This window comes from Barbus barbus (genome assembly GCF_936440315.1).
Source record: "Barbus barbus genome assembly, chromosome: 17".
In the NCBI taxonomy this organism is placed as follows: domain Eukaryota; kingdom Metazoa; phylum Chordata; class Actinopteri; order Cypriniformes; family Cyprinidae; genus Barbus; species Barbus barbus.
The window spans coordinates 944,833-962,852 of NC_136745.1; the positions used below are offsets into that span (position 1 = coordinate 944,833).

Sequence of the window (18,020 nt, forward strand, 5' to 3'; positions counted from 1 at the left end):
AGGTTTTTTAATGTTTAATGTTTTTTAAAAACTTTAGTTTTTAGTTATTTTAACTACAAATTTAAATGAAACTGAAAAAATATTGAAAAAGCTTAATAAGCTTCTTGTATATGAAAATAATTTTAGGGGGTCCTTGACTTTTGGGGGCCCAAGGCAGTTGCTTACCTTTGCCTAATGGGTAAGTCCACCTCTGCAGCCAGGAACCTTGGAGTTATGATTGATGATCAGCTAAGTTTCTCAGACCACATTGTTAGAACTGCCCAGTCCTGCAGATTTGCTTTATATAACATTAGGAAGATCAGGGCCTTTCTATTGGAACATGCTACACAACTCCTTGTCCTACAAAACTCCACAACCCCAGACACACTAAAAATGGAAGTGGAACAACTGTCACTCAGAAATTGCTAATAAATGTAACAAATTAAAAAGAATTGGCAAGTAACATTGAATTAAACATGACATTTTAAAGTAACAAGACTAATACAGTTTCTTGTAAAAGTATTATTTGTTTATTTGCATCTTTAAAAAATATATGTTTTACAGTGCACAAGCGTAAAGGATCTGGATGATTATTTTATTAGACTGTATATACACTTCCAACGCACTAGGATCCTTTAGAGCTGCATTAGGGTGTGGTGCAATGGACTCTTTGCTTTAACAGCATGAATTTTCCTGCTTTTATTGTGTTGTTTTAAAGTTGCATGAGGATATTATGAATACATACTGTGTATCGTTATCTCTGTTGTATGTCTCATTCTTTTAACAGCCACAACCTCACACAGTACGATCTGACCCTGTTTCAACATAGGTAACATCAGCCGGTTTAGAGACCTGACCTGTGTGGAGGAAGCCGCTGTACTCACTTATGTTGAAGCTGTTGAAGCTGCTTTGTAAAGATGTGAACAGAAAACCATCAAAGTGTCAATATAGTCTATTTTATTTTTCAATTGGGCCCCTCGTATATAGATTTAATATTCAATGAATTCACTTATAAATTGTATTACTGGTAAAAGCAGTGTTGTGGCAAATTATAAGTTTTCCAATTGAGTCTTATTCTCAAAATACACCAATTTGTTCATTTTGAGGTTATGTGCTGATTGTCTATACTCTCCTGACTACCTTGTCCAGTTTTAAGGTCATCACGTGTTGTCGTATCATCTCTGTTGTCAGTGTTAGCTGCGGCTGGGATGATAGTCTCTTCCACAGTCCGTACCACAGAAAACCTAGAGCAACCATTAGAACCATCACCAACAATCCCTGTTGTGTTTGCACTTATTTTGTCCTGTGGTTTCTCATTTAAAGTGGCTTCATCGGTCTTCTGGTTCTCTGGGCTGCCCTCTCTCACAGTCTCCTGTAATTGACTACCGGAGGCTTTATTGGAGTTTTCATCTAAAGCGGTTTTGGTGGGATCTGTGGGAGATGCTGCGCTGGAGCTCCAGCATTCAGATAACTGATCTGCAGTGCTTGACTCCTCCTTGTCCTCCACAAACACCTCCTGTCCCGCTTTAGTCTCCACAGCATTACCAGCCTTATAGAAGCCCAGCAGTGTCACACTTTTCTTGCGTTTGCTGAGGTTTGGGACTTTGCCGTTCACTGCTCCAGCTTCTTTGAACATGTTGCGGATGTTGTATTCCTCCTGAGATTTTTTGGAAGTGTCTTTAAAGCCTGTCCTGCTGTCTGAGAGCGTTGTGTCATTCGATGTGTTTCCAGGCTTTGGTGTAGGAAGATTCATCGAACCCTGCAGGCTGTTCCTCTTCTCCATGTGAGTGACACGAAATCTGTCAATTTATGCAAGTACAAAGATGGTATTCAGCTTGGCTATAGTCTTTAAACTTACATGCACGTAATGCACATCTTAATTATAGTCTACTATTAATACCTCCCATCCATAGATAATATTCTGTAATACTTACAGGTGTAAACAGTAACACACAGTCAAAAGTCTGGACACACTTTTCTCATTATCCTAAAATGCTCAAAACCATCAAGAATAATCTTTAAATGCTTGAAATTTATTTTTTAGACTAATATAAATCATGATCAACTTATGAATTTATTTACAAAACCGGGTCAGTTTTAGTGTATTTTAAAGGGGTCATGAACTGCCTTTTTATTATTATTATTATGTACAGTTTTCTTAACTTATAATGTTATCAAGATTTTTACATAAAAACATCATAATTTAGAAGTAATAGACTATTTTCTGTCCTGTTTTTAACCCCCCCTCATCAGGACGCTCAGTTTGAATAGATGTGGAGGATTGTAGACTCAGAAATAAACGCCCCCTGCTGTGATTGGGCGTTAGTTGTGTATGATTGACAGTCTACATTCCTCACAGATGGACGCTGCTGTGATTTATGTTAAAAATGCATAAATACTCAATACATATCAAACGAACTGTAAAAAAAAAAAAAAAAAGTGAACAAATGACCAAGTTCTTACTGACGCGATATGGATCTTCATTAAAAATAAAGTTCATCCACTCTTTCCTAACTTTGGGATAAGAAGGAAAGCAGCGCAAAGACTGTGTTTTTCCATAACTTGGCACTATACAGCATCTCGTTGTCTTTGGAGCTATCTTTATTTTTTGGTTTCTGTGTAGACCTGCTTTTGCCAGTCTCGTTATTTACACTACAGGCGCGAATTGGTGGGTGGGGCTAAACCGGCAGTGCTGTAGAATCGGTGGGCGGGGCTAAAGAGGCAGTGCTGTAGAATCAGTAGGCGGGGCTAAAGAGGTAGTGCTGTAGAATTGGTGGGTGGGGCTAAACAGGCAGTAATGTAGAATCAGTTGGCGGGGCTAAAGAGGTAGTGCTGTAGAATCGGTGGGCGGGGCTAAAGAGGCAGTGCTGTAGAATCAGTAGGCGGGGCTAAAGAGGTAGTGCTGTAGAATAGGTGGGTGGGGCTAAACAGGCAGTAATGTAGAATCAGTAGGCGGGGCTAAAGAGGCAGTGCTGTAGAATCGGTGGGCGGGGCTAAACAGGCAGTAATGTAGAATCAGTAGGCGGGGCTAAAGAGGCAGTAATGTAGAATCAGTAGGCGGGGCTAAAGAGGCAGTGCTGTAGAATCGGTGGGCGGGGCTAAACAGGCAGTAATGTAGAATCAGTAGGCGGGGCTAAAGAGGCAGTGCTGTAGAATCGGTGGGCGGGGCTAAAGAGGCAGTGCTGTAGAATCGGTGGGCGGGGCTAAACAGGCAGTGATGTACAAGCAGGCGTTGATCTTCTGCAGACCTCTTGACATCTTATATGTCAAAAGATGAAGGAAATTTTGATTTCTCAGTTCATGACCCCTTTAAAAAATGTTAGGGTGTCCTGTACCAATATTATAATGAAGGAAAAAAATACATAAAAGATATTCTTTAAAATAATTGGTATAGCATAAAAATAAAAAATAAAACAAAAAATAAAAACTGCTTATAAATATGAAACTTTTGAAAGAAACCCTGCTGGACCTCATGTGATACTATATCATGATTGTTTCTCTCAAAATATAACATTAATTGGACTTTTTATGAGAAAATTATATTGATATGAATTTATGATATTTATACATTTCAAGTCACATTTATTTACACAATGTTTTCTACATCTGAGCTGTTTTGAAGCAGCTCCATAGTAATAAATTATATTGGAAATAGTGTTAATGTTATGAAATTTATCATATATATATATATATATATATATATATATACAGTCCCCTCCATAAGTATTGGAACAGTAAAGACAAAATTGCTCTGTTGGCTGTGGAGTCAAGACATTTGCAAATATGATTAAAAGATGAATATGAGACAAAACTACAGAATGTCACATTTTATTATTAGCCGTTTCAACACATACATGTTTTACCAAATAAAATGAACAGCACTTTTAGAGTTCATCCCTCTATCTGATGTGAGCATAAGTATTGGGACAGTTGAACATAAGGCAGATATAAAAGATTAAAAGCTATTATTTAGTTGCAGATCCCTTGCACACAATCACAGCAGTGAGTCTGTGACCCATAGACATCACCAGACTCTTGGTCTCATCCTTTGAAATACTTTTCCCAGCCTTTAATGCAGCCAATTCCAGTTGTTGCTTGTTTTGGGGAGTTTCTGCCTTTACTCTCCTCTCCAGCTGGAGAAATTCATGTTCAATCAGATTTAAATCTGGAGATTGACTTGGGCAATATAAGACTTTCCATTTCTTTGCTCTTATAAATTCCTTGACTGAACTGGCAGGGTGTTTTGGGTCATTGTCCTGATGCAATATGAAGCACTTCCCAATGAATCTGGTGGCATTTTCTTGAATATTGGTAGGCAAGATGGTTTTGTACCCTTCCAAATTCATTCTGCTACTGTCATCATACATTGTCATCAGTAAAGTTGAGAGGGCCTGTTCCAGAGACAGCATGCATGCCCATGCCATGACACCACCTCCACCATGCTTTACAGATGAGGCTGTATGCTTGGGATCATTGCAGTTCCATTTTTTTCTCCACATTTTTGCTTTCCCATCACTTAGATAAAGGGGCAGTCGTGGCCTAATGGATAGAGAGTTGGACTTGTAACCTGAAGGTTGTGGGTTTGAGTCTCAGGTCCAGCAGGGATTGTAGGTGGGGGGAGTGAATGTCCAGCGCTCTCTCCACCCTCAATACCACGACTGAGGTGAGACCCTTGAGCAAGGCACCGAACCCCCAACTGCTCCCCGGGCGCCGCAGCATTGGCTGCCCACTGCTCCGGGTGTGTGTTCACTACTGAGTGTACACTTGGATGGGTTAAATGCAGAGCACTAATTCTGAGTATGGGTCACCATACTTGGCCACACACCACTTCCCTTTCATCTTTGTCTCATTGGTCCATAAACATTTACATTTATGCATTTAGCAGACACTTTTATCTAAAACGACTTACATTGCATTCAAGTTACAGTTTTTTTTTTACATTTTATCAGCTTAAACACAGTTCTGGCTCACCTTTGTGCTTTCTTGCAAACTCTAATCTTGCCTTTCTATGTTTGGTGCTGGTCAGAGGTTTGCATCTTGCTGTGTAGCATCTGTAATTCTGTGTCAAAGTCTCCTGAGGACAGTAGATTGTCAGAGCATCACCCCAGCTTTCTGGAAGTTGTTGCTGATTTTACAGACACGTCTTTTAGGGTTCATTTTCACAGCTTTTATGATTTGTCTGTCATCAACTACTGTTGTTTTCTCAGTCGATCAGGTCGTTGTTGGTTGCTGGTGGTTTCCAAACTCTTGATTTCTCCATGCTCTTTGTTTTTGATAGAGCTCTAACTGACTTCCTCTTTTCTTTTAGCATCCAAATTGCTTGCTTTTCTCTCAAAGTCAGCTCCCTCATCTTCATCCTGGTTTGTGTGTCATCATCGAATGCAAGATTCAGAATACAGAAGTAATGGATATAACTGATACGACACATTCCCTGCTTTTAATATCTGAAGAATTACTGCAACAGGACACAGCTGATCACTTAGAAAGACCTGTGAGACTCTAAAAGTGCTGAACTTCTTAGCTGCTAAAACATGTATGTGTTGAAACGGCTAATAATAAAATGTGACATTCTGTAGTTTTGTCTCATATTCATCTTTTAATCATATTTGTAAATGTCTTGACTCCACAGCCAACAGAGCAATTTTGTCTTTACTGCTCCAATACTTATGGAGGACACTGTGTATATGTATTCAGTTTTAGCTCTAATACAGCTCTATAAAAGTTAATAGTGTCATTATTCAGATTAATTCAGATAATTATTTCTGTTAAGTCTAATAACTGTTAATGTTGCAAAGTTCATGAACTATGAAACTACTTCAACAGAAAACTAACCTGTCATTGTTCAGAGCAATTAAGTTTCGATAGTGCAGTCAAATCAAGAATATTCCTGAAGATTAATTGTCTTTCACACCTTCTTATTTGTCATCCAACTCATATTTAAATTGCTGAAGTGTCACGTTTACATGGGAAGTCCTGTATAATGCTGTTACAGGTGCTGTTTACATGACACCATTTTCAACTAAAAGCTATTTTTCCTTGTTTTGGTCGTTCAATTACATGACAACAGCGTTTTTAGGGCCAGAAAACACACAAAAAAACGTGTTTCAAAATGCAAGTTTTTGAAAAACAATACCATTATTGTCCTCAGTGTAAACTACAAAAACCTAAAATTGTGAAAATAGTGAGGTCATGCACATGTGTATTACGTGTTCTACTGGCCTGGCATAAATAATACAGCGCTTCTAGCTGTTCACAGATCCGTTTTGACAGCACTGTCATCTGTATGCAAAACTTTTCAAAAACACAAAGGAATAACTTTTCTATTTTTAGTACAATCTTTGTTGTGTAAACATACCCTAAAAAGCATCCTGGGTTCTCATCTTTTTTGGCAGTGTGGTTAGCATTTAGGTTTTCTACTGAATGTATTTCTCATCTATTTCTAAGTCTTTATATTTGTTTTCTATGTGTTGTGTTTGACACGTGACAGTTTGATGTTCTTGATGAGTTTAGTATTGTTCTAAAGTGCAGGTCAGTAATAAAAAGTGAGTTTGACTGGTAGTGCTGTTGAATCAGATGAAGAATCTCACCTGCCCACAGAAAGCACGGTCTGCTCTCCCGGCCGGGCTCTGCTTCGAGATACACGGCTCCTGCGGCGTGATTTTAACACGCGACTCTGCATACAGTGAACACACGAGCTGATCTCGCCTCCCAGATGAACGGTGTGATGGTGAAGGGGAAGACCTCCGACGCTATCTTTGTGACGCAAGCTTTGTGAGAAGAAAGAGCATTAGAGAAATATCTCCAGCCTGTGCTCCTGTATTACATCTGCACTCATTCAGAGATCAGTGTGGACACTAATTCTCTCAATTACATGCCTTTGCTTGTCCTACATCACTGTGGGGGGTATACAGGACCGATGCTGAACTCAGTACTCAACAAAAACATTGCTTTTTAAACTTTACATTGTACTTCAATATATTACAACTAAAATATTTGCAAACAAACTGGAAGATAGTAAATCATCTCAGCTTGTGTCATATCAAACAACATGCAGACCTAACAAAACATTTTAAACAATTCTAACAAAACATGTTTATGAATTGGTGTTTCTCCGTTTATCCGACAAAATATTTAAAGAGTCACAAAATTAATGATCATACCGTGGATCGTGATGTTCGCAAACATTTTGGCCAACCAGCATGTCATTGAAAGCCTCCATATTGGCTGTAACACAAAAACAACAGCATTTTTCAACCACAAATATCATTTAATGCAGTGCAATAGTAAATACTGCAGAACAGAACCGAGTGAACGATCAGTACCTTCATTCTCAATGATGCATTTCAGGATTTGTTCCACTGTGTCTTGACTGTCTTCTGATTCATCTGAGGGGGAAAACACAGTTTTCTAATTTGATATTTCAATTATGGTAATGATGATCTTACAAACAGTTTCTTCCACTATTTATGTAAATAGAACTATAATTACAGCCACTGCCATGTTTTATTAAAGTCACAAAATGTTGCAGATGTTCTGTGTATCAATAATGAGAATACAAAAATGAGAGTGAACCTCATATCCTGCACTGCAAGGTCAGAAATCATTAAACAAGTCTAACTGTTGTTCTAATATCCCAGTTATCCATAAATGTCTGCTCAGCAGTATGGTGGGAAAAACTTGAAAGGTCAATGGAAAAACAGTGCTTATTTTTGGATCCTATGACTAGATTATACAAGCATATAAGAAAAAAAGTGATTCTGAGGGATTTCTTGGTATTTCGCCAAGGAATCTGAAGACAAATAAAAACCTCCATGGGATACAGATGCAGAATATGTTTTCTTCAATCTCTCAATATTAAAGATGTGTGCCTCAGCAGTTTTAGGGACCCTTAAAAAAATGTCACAACGTTCCCCTCAAATTTAACCTGCTGGCATAGGCATCAAGTGCATGTGTCAAACTGTAAACTAGGATTTATAATGTATTGTAATTATCTTTAAACAAGTATGGATTTCATTTAAAAAACTAAGGTTGAAAGACTTGCCATCTTGCTTTGCCCCCAGCTTGTCTTCACAGTCTTCTTCATCCTCTTCCAGCTTGCAGCGGTAGCCCTTCTTCTTCAGACAGTGACAGATCAGGAATCCCAGAAGGCCTGTGGTGAAGAAGAGAAACACCAGGAGGAAGATCATGTATGATGGAGGTGGATCGCCCACGCTGAATGTCTCCTGGTCTGTCATCACTGTCTTCTTCACACAGCCGGCTGCTGTAAACGAGGCAGAGGGATGCCAGTCAGGTAATGAGCACACCACCTAAAGCTGCTTTCTCTGCAGCGCTCAGCAGCTTGTCTCTGTCACGCCATCACACTCTCTTGGCTCCTATAGATAATCAGACACTGAGCTGCATCAGGGTATATTTCCTGTGAATGTGTGGGGTTATCTTTCTGTGCAGACATATGTTGAGAGGATCTCAACCCACACCCTCTGACCGATGCACACACACACACTGCAACACACGCGTGCACACACACACACCGCAACACACACACTCACACACACCGCAACACATGTGCACACACACAAACAAACCGCAACACACCACAACACACACACACACACACACACCGCAACACACATGCACTGCACAGCACTTCAAATGATTCACGATTCATCAACAACTGCCAACGTACAGTACAGTCCTTTTTTGGAAATAAAAAACTAAGAATGCAATAAATGCATTACGTGGACTGAAACCCGACGCAAACCATGTACTGTTCATAATCTGCTTATATTGTTCCGATTCAGTCCAGTTTACTGAACAGGAAGTGTGTGTGTGTGCGCTAATGATATGTGATTGCTTATTCAGCTTTCTGCTTGAAGTTCTTTTATTGTAATTATCATTAGTCAAATTATGACATTTGGTGGTTTGCAGTTTGTGTTCCAGTAGCCAGCTTCTCAAGGTCTTTCTATGGAAATTGCTGAATTAGTTATGACACTGGATCATCTTACAGAGCGTCTCACCTATTGAAAACAGGAGAGCGTGAGTGAGATCCTCTGCAGAATGACTCAGCATTCTCATGACCTCCAGAGGAAAACACACAGGAATCATTCTCATCCTCGACCACTGAAACACCATCTGCCCTCATCTTCAGTGTGTTGTTAGTCTGTGCTCCTAACTCCAACTCTTCATTCAGACACAATGCATTCAGTGTTTTCATGTGGGTCGTGAACAAAATAATAACACAATCTAATATGTACATATCCTGCATACAGGAATCTAATACAACATATTTTATTAAAAATGTCTCTTATCGCAGGAAAACTATTCAGCTAGTGATGGTGAAATGTACACAACAACAAGGACTGGACATTTTTTATATTCAGCATTGTAAAACCTCTATTGGCCTACCTGCAGAATTCAGCTTTATGATCACTGTTACGTCCATAAATGTCCTTGTGGGAGTGCTTGTGTGTGTTTTTTAACTCTGCGCATAGAAACCCCAGGTAAGAGGTGAACACCACCCCTGTATGTTTAGTTTTTTTGTTAGTTGAGAGTAGAGAATATACGGCTGAAGATTTCTTTTCTTTTTCTTGCTTTAGTTAGGTTAGAGGTTTAAATAAGGTACAACTGTTTTTCTTTCTTTGTTTTTGGCGTCACTAGCGTCTCCTTTCTCTCGGGTTGATTTGTGTAGTTTTTGCTCATTTTCTTTTTTTTCTGAATTGCAAATTTGTACAAATTGGTGTTTACTTTATTGATTTATATTTCGTAAATATACTTTGTAATTATTTGGATTCTATTTCACTTGGTATATTAAATCACCTTTGTTGGCAGTTTGTTGTATTTGCTTTTTCTCTTGCCTCCATCACTTTGCAATTTGCCACAATCTCAATGTTACTCCTTTTACCCGCTAGACCATCTTAAAAGGGTCGTAACAATCACCTACTGAATTAACTTGAATCAAAACCTTGGAAAATGACAGACAGGTACTGGATATCAGATACAGCCCTGCTGAAAAAAACAATAGAACCCATCACAGCAATTCTAATGTTTTCCACCATATATACCATTACAAACATTACAAACCATTAACGTTTAACCATTCAAATCGTTAAAAATGGTTTTCTGTTGTGTATTTTGGGACATACTCCATAATGATTTATTGGTTTTAACCAGCCCTGGACAGAAGGTGACACATTCCCAATAGAGACCCACAGGGACATTAGTTTCCATTAAAACCACTAAAACCATCACAGATGTGGTGTCTTTTTGTTTGTTTGTTTGCTTCAGCAGGAGTTTGAACTAAACGTACTGCAGCCAAAAAATATGCAGATGCATCTTCTCATGCATTTTATTATAAACGATCAATTAAATTATTCACTGATAATCAAAAGAGACAAATAAACCGCTCAAACAGAGAATATCGTCAGTGCACGGAACAATACATGTGAAATATCTGATCTTCAGCTCTTTGTTGATGTTTTTGTGACGCGCAGATGAGGACAGCACATTTCATATTTTCAGCACATTTAATATTTTCAGCACATTTCATATTTTCAGCACATTTCATATTTTCAGCACATTTCGGACTTTTAAGAAACGGCGCAACTATATTTATTTTGAGACCAAACCTAATGGGCTGCTCTTTGCTGCAACTCGAGGACAGGATATATATATATATTATGACCAGCGTTCAGAGGTTCTTAGTTCGCAGATACAGCTCTTTATCCCCATCTCTATAGCGGTCCGCTGTTATTAACACACACGTTTCTGTTAAACACGGATCAAATAAGCGTGTTATTGATTTGTTTCATGATGACTTATGATCATGATTATTGTGGCGTGAATTCGCGTGCCATTTAAATGTCTGTATTATTCCGACTAATAATATTAATCCGACTTTATAACGCAGAAAAGTCAGAGAGCGTAAACAAGAGCGTTAATGATGCGAGGATGGTCACTCACCAGAGCTTCTGAGCAGAGTTTCTGATGCTCTCAGGATGACATTGAGACTGAAACAGCAGCAGCTGGACTCGTGCAGGCCGATACTATATTTAAAGCAAGATGACACGAGAATCTCTCTGGAGCAGCTCCTTCACTTCTGCACAAAAACAGTTTTCATCAAACAGATAAAGATATTTAGAAACAAATATTCTGTCTCCATATAATGTCTATAATCCACATAATGTGCACAAACAAACACATAAGCAACTGAATGAATGACTAATGCATCTATTGGAGTTATGACTACCAGCAAACTACACTACGGGTTGTTTGTTGTCTGTCTCTGGTTCAGTGCCAGCATATTGTTTAATATGGGTGCTCAGAAGTGGTTCTTAAGATTATTATCAGTAGATGTTGTTCTAATCACAATAGAAAACATATTATTCGGCTACATTCAAAATCCACTTGGCTCAAAATCTCAAATCGATCTGAATGTGCCTGATGCCTCTGACCGCATGGTATTATGTTATAGTTTCTACGATATTTATTAAACGCTGGAACTGCTTTCAAGTGCTCAGTAAAAGTGTTTTATTTTTGACCAACAGGTGGCAGCAACCTCAATACATGATTTAAGAGGCTTGCTGCTTCAGAAATCTTCAATAAAACTTCTATATTCTATTGTATATTATTATATTATTATTCAATATTTTAATTTTATTATTCAATATTTAATGTATTTTTTTACACCGCAGTCCTAGAATCTGGCTTTGGCTTTTCCAATAGAGGAGATCTGATTCAAAACGGAAACAAACAACATAAATTACACACACTCTATAGAGTAGCTCCTTAACAGATAATCAGCTAAATAGCTGACAGAAAAGGGAGATTCGAGATTGTTCTGTAATTAATTAAATCTTTGGGGTCAAGTTGTGTTTTTAATGAGAGGCTTAATAACAGCCAGTTTGAAGGTTTTTGGGACATATCCTAATGACAATGATGAGTTAATAATATTCTCTCTTTTAGGAGCTTAGATGGAACAGGGTCTAAAATACAGGTTGTTGGTTTACATGATTTAACAAGTCAAGTCAAGTCACCTTTACTTATATAGCGCTTTTTACAATGCAAATCGTGTCAAAGCACTGCACAATATCAAAAAAGGAAAATAATGTGTCAAGTTTAAATAGTGTCTTTGCAATCAGGTCGACGATATCGCTGGAAATGAAGCGTCCCCAACTAAGCAAGCCAGAGGCGACAGCGGCAAGGAACCAAAACTCCATCGGTGACAGAATGGAGAAAAAAACCTTGGGAGAAACCAGACTCAGTCGGCGGGCCAATTCTCCTCTGGCCAAACAAACCAGCAGTTCAGTTCCAAACTGCAGCAAGTCAGATTGAATGGGCTCAGCTGGTTCCAGTGGTCTTTTCCGATGGCTGTCTAAGTGGCGGGGTCCTCAATGGGGATCTGTCTCTGGCGTTCATCCAGGTGTCTGGCCTCTGCCTACGATCAGGGACACATACGTCATCTCCTGGCGCTGATCCTCCATCTCAGGTGTTCGGTCATCTCAGATCATGTAATGGTTGGATCCAGACTGACGCATCATTTGTATTATCAACGTGAATGTTAAATTCTCCGACAATTAGCAGTTTATCAACATTAACCAATAGATTTGAGAGGAAATCTGCAAATTCTTTTAGGAAATCTGTATATGGCCCTGGCGGTCTATACACAGTAGCCAGAGCAAGAGATAGGAGAGATTTATTTTGCATATCTGACAGTGTAACATTAAGCAGAAGTATTTCGAATGAGTTAAACCTCCTGTATCCTGTTTTCTGAGTAACATTGAGAATATCACTATATATTGTTGCCACACCGCCGCCACGACCAGTCTGACGGGGCTCATGTTTATAACAGTAGCTTGGTGGAGTAGACTCATTTAGACCAAAATATTCATTTGGTTTAAGCCAGGTTTCAGTCAGGCAGAGTAGATCAAAATTATTATCTGTGATCATTTCATTTACAATAACTGCTTTGGGTGCGAGTGATCTAATGTTTAGGAGCCCACGCTTTAAAAATTGTTTTTGTTCATTTATTTTGCGTTTTTCTGGTTTAATCACGATCAGATTTTTTCTAGATCCTGCATTAAATGTATATTTTAACCTCGCTATTCGGGGAACAGACACAGTCTGTATAGATTGGACAACGCAAGTACTTCTATCTTTTAAGTGGGTAGAACAAAAGTCATCATAGCAGTTATTTGAGAGTTGTCTTACTAGTCAGATGGAGCGTAGCATCCTGGAGATGTTGTCCGACAGGAGTTCCGCTCCGACTCTGCTGGGGTGCATGCCATCTCTTTATCTCTAATAGTTTTGATCTTGAAAGTAAAGTAGTTCATAAAGTCATTACTACTGTGCTGCTGGGTAATGTCTGCACCTGCTGATGTTATATTTTTTGTTAATTTAGCTACTGTATTAAATAAATACTTGGGGTTGTGTTTGTTTTCTTCTAAAAGAGACGTAAAGTAAGCAGATCTAGCAGTTTTTAATGCTTTTCTGTAGGATAGGGTACTTTCCCACCAAGCAATACAAAATACCTCTAATTTAGTTTTTCTCCAGCTGCACTCCATTTTCCGGGCTGCTCTCTTTAGGGCCCGAGTGTGCTCATTATACCACGGTGTTGGACTCTTTTCCTTAATCTTCCTTAAGGGAGGGGGGATGCGGGGGGATGGTATCCCCCTGGTCGAAAGAAATGACAAAAAGCATCCCCTCTGTAAAACTACTATCCCCCTTACCATCCCCTTTGGATTATTAATTTTGTGTATTATGTAAAACTTACAGTGTTGTGCAAGTTACTTCCAAACTGTAATATATGACAGATTACTTGTTACTGTTATTTAAAAGTAATCCCTTACCTTACAATATTACTGTCTCAGAATTGTAATGCGTTACATGACTCCTGTATTACTTTTGATATCTACAGAATATCTACAGAAGTAGAACTTAACATTCTAAAAGGACAAAATGTACTAGAGCCCTGCCTTAATTTCAAAGTGTTTATATTTTGTTCCGGCTTTTTATTAAGTTAATTTCGAAAAAACGTTTGGAGCATTTTTTGTTAATTAAATAAATTTTTTCTTTCTTAAAGTAACGACCAAGCGGCCAGCGGCAGACCGGCAGGCTGATCATAGCTTATGCTTGAATTTAGCCTTCTCAAATCATCATGACTTGCCTAAAATAAAATCTATAGATATACTAAAACAGTTCAAGCATATAACAATGTTTAAATGTTAAACCTAGATAAATGTGCGCTGCATCAGTAGTTTGTGCGGAGAGTGGAAGCTAAAGCGCAGGACATGGAGGCGCCAGCACAATTTTTTTCAATGGAAACAACTTACGCCATCATTTTTCCTCATAAAGGTAAGAGTAATACATCATTCTGAACTCTAAAGTGTCTACTTTTATTTGTGTGCACTCACAATATCAACAAAACATTGTGCTTTTATCTTAAACAGGAGCGCTTCACATAAATGAACCTAAAGTCAGCGACTACATGCCTCACAGACATGATAAATATATCTATAGAAAGCTTTAAATTACTACTTAACAAAATAAATAAAAACTAAAGCAAAAACTATTTAATATAATCGTTATCAATGAAGATGCTCTTCTCTCTAAAGGTGCATCTAATGAGGAGATGGCGAATCCTTACTATTTCCCCCGGACACATTCATGGTAATTACTTTTGCTGGGGTTTTTCTTTATTGCGTGTATTTGAAGCAGAACTCTTCATCTGTTGTAAAAAAATGTTTTAAATTAATTATCCTTTTAGACAAAAAAGTGTTGTATGTTTTAATTCTCTCCTCATTAATTCATATATATTAATATATATATATATATATATATATATATATATATATATATATATATATATCAGAATCAGAATCAGAATGAGCTTTATTGGCCAAGTATGTTTACACATACAAGGGATTTGTTATAGTGACAGAAGCTCCACAGTGCAACAGAAGGACAGTAACAGGACAGGACACAGATAATAAAAACAAAATAACAAGAAATAGCCAATAACCAATGTACAAAGCAGAAAAGAATAAATAAAAAACGAAATATAATGTAGACAACTATGTATGTACAGGTCAGGTATGGGCAAATTAGAAATGAGAAAAATAAAAATAAAATAAGTGAGTGTGGTGAATGGATAATGTATTAGTTGTGTGTTCTACGTTTATTATTGAGTGTTCATGAGATGTATTGCCTGAGGGAAGAAACTGTTCCTGTGTCTGGTCGTTCTGGTGCTCAGAGCTCTGTAGCGTCGACCAGACGGTAACAGTTCAAAGAGGGAGTGTGCTGGATGTGAGGGGTCCAGAGTGATTTTACCAGCCCTTTTGCTCACTCTGGATAAGTACAGTTCTTGGAGAGTGGGGAGGGTTGTACCAATGATTCGCTCAGCAGTCCGGACTACCCTCCGTAGTCTTCTAAGGTCAGATTTGGTAGCTGAGCTGAACCAGACAGTTATTGAGGTGCAGAGGATGGATTCAATGATGGCAGAGTAGAACTGTTTCAGTAAGTCCTGTGGCAGATTGAACTTCCTCAGCTGGCGAAGAAAGTACAACCTCTGCAGGGCCTTGCTGACAATGGAGTCTATGTGAATATCCCACTTCAGGTCCTGAGAGATGGTGGTGCCCAGGAATCTGAATGACTCCACTGCAGTCACAGTGCTGTTCATGATGGTGAGTGGGGGGAGAGCAGGGGGGTTTCTCCTGAAGTCCACGATCATCTCCACAGTTTTGAGCGTGTTACGCTCCAGTTTCTTAAGACTGCACCAGACAGCCAGCTCCTTAACCTCCTGTCTGTAAGCAGACTCGTCACCGTCCTGGATGAGGCCGATCAGTGTGGTGTCGTCTGCAAACTTCAGGAGCTTGACAGAGGGGTCTTTAGATGTGCAGTCGTTGGTGTAGAGGGAGAAGAGCAGTGGGGAGAGAATGCAGCCCTGAGGAGCTCCAGTGTTGATGGTTTGAGTGCCGGATTTGAATTTACCAAGCTTTACTAACTGCTGTCTGTCTGTCAGGAAGCTGTTGATCCACTGACAGACGGAGGTGGGGACGGAGAGCTGAGTTAGTTTATTTTGAAGGGTTTCTGTGATGATGGTGTTAAAAGCGGAGCTGAAGTCCACAAACAGGATCCTCACATAAGTCCCTGGTCTGTCCAGATGCTGCAGGGTGAAGTGCAGTCCCATGTTGACTGCATCATCCACAAACCTGTTTGCTCTGTAGGCAAACTGCAGGGGGTCCAGTAAGGGTCCAGTGATGTCATTCAGATAAGCCAAAACCAGTCTTTCAAATGGTTTCATGGCTACAGACGTTAGAGCCACAGGTCTGTAGTCATTAAGTCCAGTAATGTTGGGTATCTTTGGGACAGGGATGATGGTGGAGCGTTTGAAGCATGCGGGGACTTCACACAGCTCCAGTGATCTATTGAATATCTGTGTGAAGATGGGGGCCAGCTGGTCAGCACAGGTTTTTAGGCAGGCTGGTGACACACCATCTGGACCAGGTGCTTTCCCTCTTTTGTTCTTCCTGAAGACCTGGCACACATCATCTTCGCTGATTTGAATTGTAGATGTGGGGGAGAGAGGGGTTGCTGGAGGTGTTAATGGTTGTGTGAAGAGGTGTTCTGGGCGGGTGTGGGGTGATCGTTCAAAACGACAAAAGAACTCGTTTAAGTCGTCTGCCAGGTGTTGATTCTCCGGAGTGCTGGGGAATGGTGACTTGTAATTGGTGATATTCTACATTCCTATCCACACTGCAGGATTACTGGAAGAGAGTTTAGTTTGTTCCTTAGCTTGTCAGAATAATTCCTCTTTGCCACTCTGATCTCCTTTTCCAGTGTGTATTTGGCCTGTTTCTACAAGACTTTATCCCCCTTTCTGTGAGCATCTTCTTTGGCCTGACGGAGCTGTCTGAGTTTGGCAGTGAACCATGGTTTGTCGTTGTTGTAGATTAGATGAGTCCTGGTAGGAATGCACATGTCCTCACAGAAACTGATATAAGTTACAGTCTCTGTGAACTCGTCCAGATCATTTGCAGCAGCTTCAAAAACAGACCAATCAGTCAGGTCGAAACAGGCTTGTAGATCCCGCTCTGTTTCGTTAGTCCATCTTTTAACAGATCTTAATACAGGCTTTGCAGACTTATATATATATATATATATATATATATATATATATATATTCGACCTGACTGATTGGTCTGTTTTTGAAACTGCTGCAAATGACCTGGACAAGCTCACAGAGACTGTAACATCTCATATCAGTTTCTTTGAGGACATGTGCATTCCTACCAGGACTCATCTAATCTACAACAACGACAAACCATGGTTCACTGCCAAACTCAGACAGCTCAGTGTGACAAACATGCAGAAAAATAAAAAATCTGGAAGGGGCCAACACCACTGTATGTGTGTGTATATATATATTACACTTTAATGTTTCAGATCATAAAACAAATTTAAATATTAATCAAAGATAACACAAGTAAACACAACATGTCTACTTGTGTACCCCCCCCCCCCCCTTCTCCCTGTTAAAACATAACTGTGGTTTATCACACCTGAGTTCAGTTTCTCTAGCCACACCCAGGCCTGATTACTGCCACACCTGTTCACAATCAAGAAATCACTTAAATAGGACCTGCCTGACAAAGTGAAGTAGACCAAAAGATCCTCAAAAGCTACACATCATGTTGAGATCCAAAGAAATTCAGGAACAAATGAGAAAGAAAGTAATTGAGATCTATCAGTCTGGAAAAGGTTATAAAGCCATTTCTAAAGCTTTGGGACTCCAGCGAAGCACAGTGAGAGCCATTATCCACAAATGGAGAAAACATGGAACAGTGGTGAACCTTCCCAGGAGTGGCCGGCCGACCAAAATTACCCCAAGAGCACAGCGACGACTCATCCAAGATATCACAAAAGACCCCACAACAACATCTAAAGAACTGCAGGCCTCACTTGCCTCCGTTAAGATCAGTGTTCATGACTCCACCATAAGAAAGAGACTGGGCAAAAATGGCCTGCATGGCAGAGTTCCAAGACGAAAA

The 18,020-nt window shown here is 39.4% G+C and overlaps 1 protein-coding gene across 1 annotated transcript; it reads right to left on the reverse strand.

Annotated features, from left to right (window-relative positions):
* Positions 1-492: 492 nt before the first annotated feature.
* On the reverse strand, positions 493-11,065 carry LOC306883811 (uncharacterized protein). Its single transcript, XM_079439302.1, has 6 exons — positions 10,936-11,065; positions 8,021-8,239; positions 7,302-7,364; positions 7,140-7,203; positions 6,567-6,746; positions 493-1,778 (listed from the first exon to the last, which is right to left on the reverse strand). The coding sequence occupies exons 2-6, from the start codon at positions 8,211-8,213 to the stop codon at positions 1,076-1,078; spliced, it is 1,203 nt and encodes a 400-aa protein (XP_079295428.1). The 5' UTR covers positions 8,214-8,239; positions 10,936-11,065; the 3' UTR covers positions 493-1,075.
* Positions 11,066-18,020: the final 6,955 nt, after the last annotated feature.

Excerpts from the sequence above, each read along its gene's own strand:
- LOC306883811 (XM_079439302.1), bottom strand. The coding sequence starts at position 8,213 with ATGACAGACCAGGAGACATTCAGCGTGGGCGATCCACCTCCATCATAC. Across the intron at positions 7,365-8,020 it reads GCTGGGGGCAAAGCAAGATG|ATGAATCAGAAGACAGTCAA; the intron begins GCAAGTCTTTCA and ends TTTCCCCCTCAG. Across the intron at positions 7,204-7,301 it reads ATGCATCATTGAGAATGAAG|CCAATATGGAGGCTTTCAAT; the intron begins GTACTGATCGTT and ends TTTGTGTTACAG.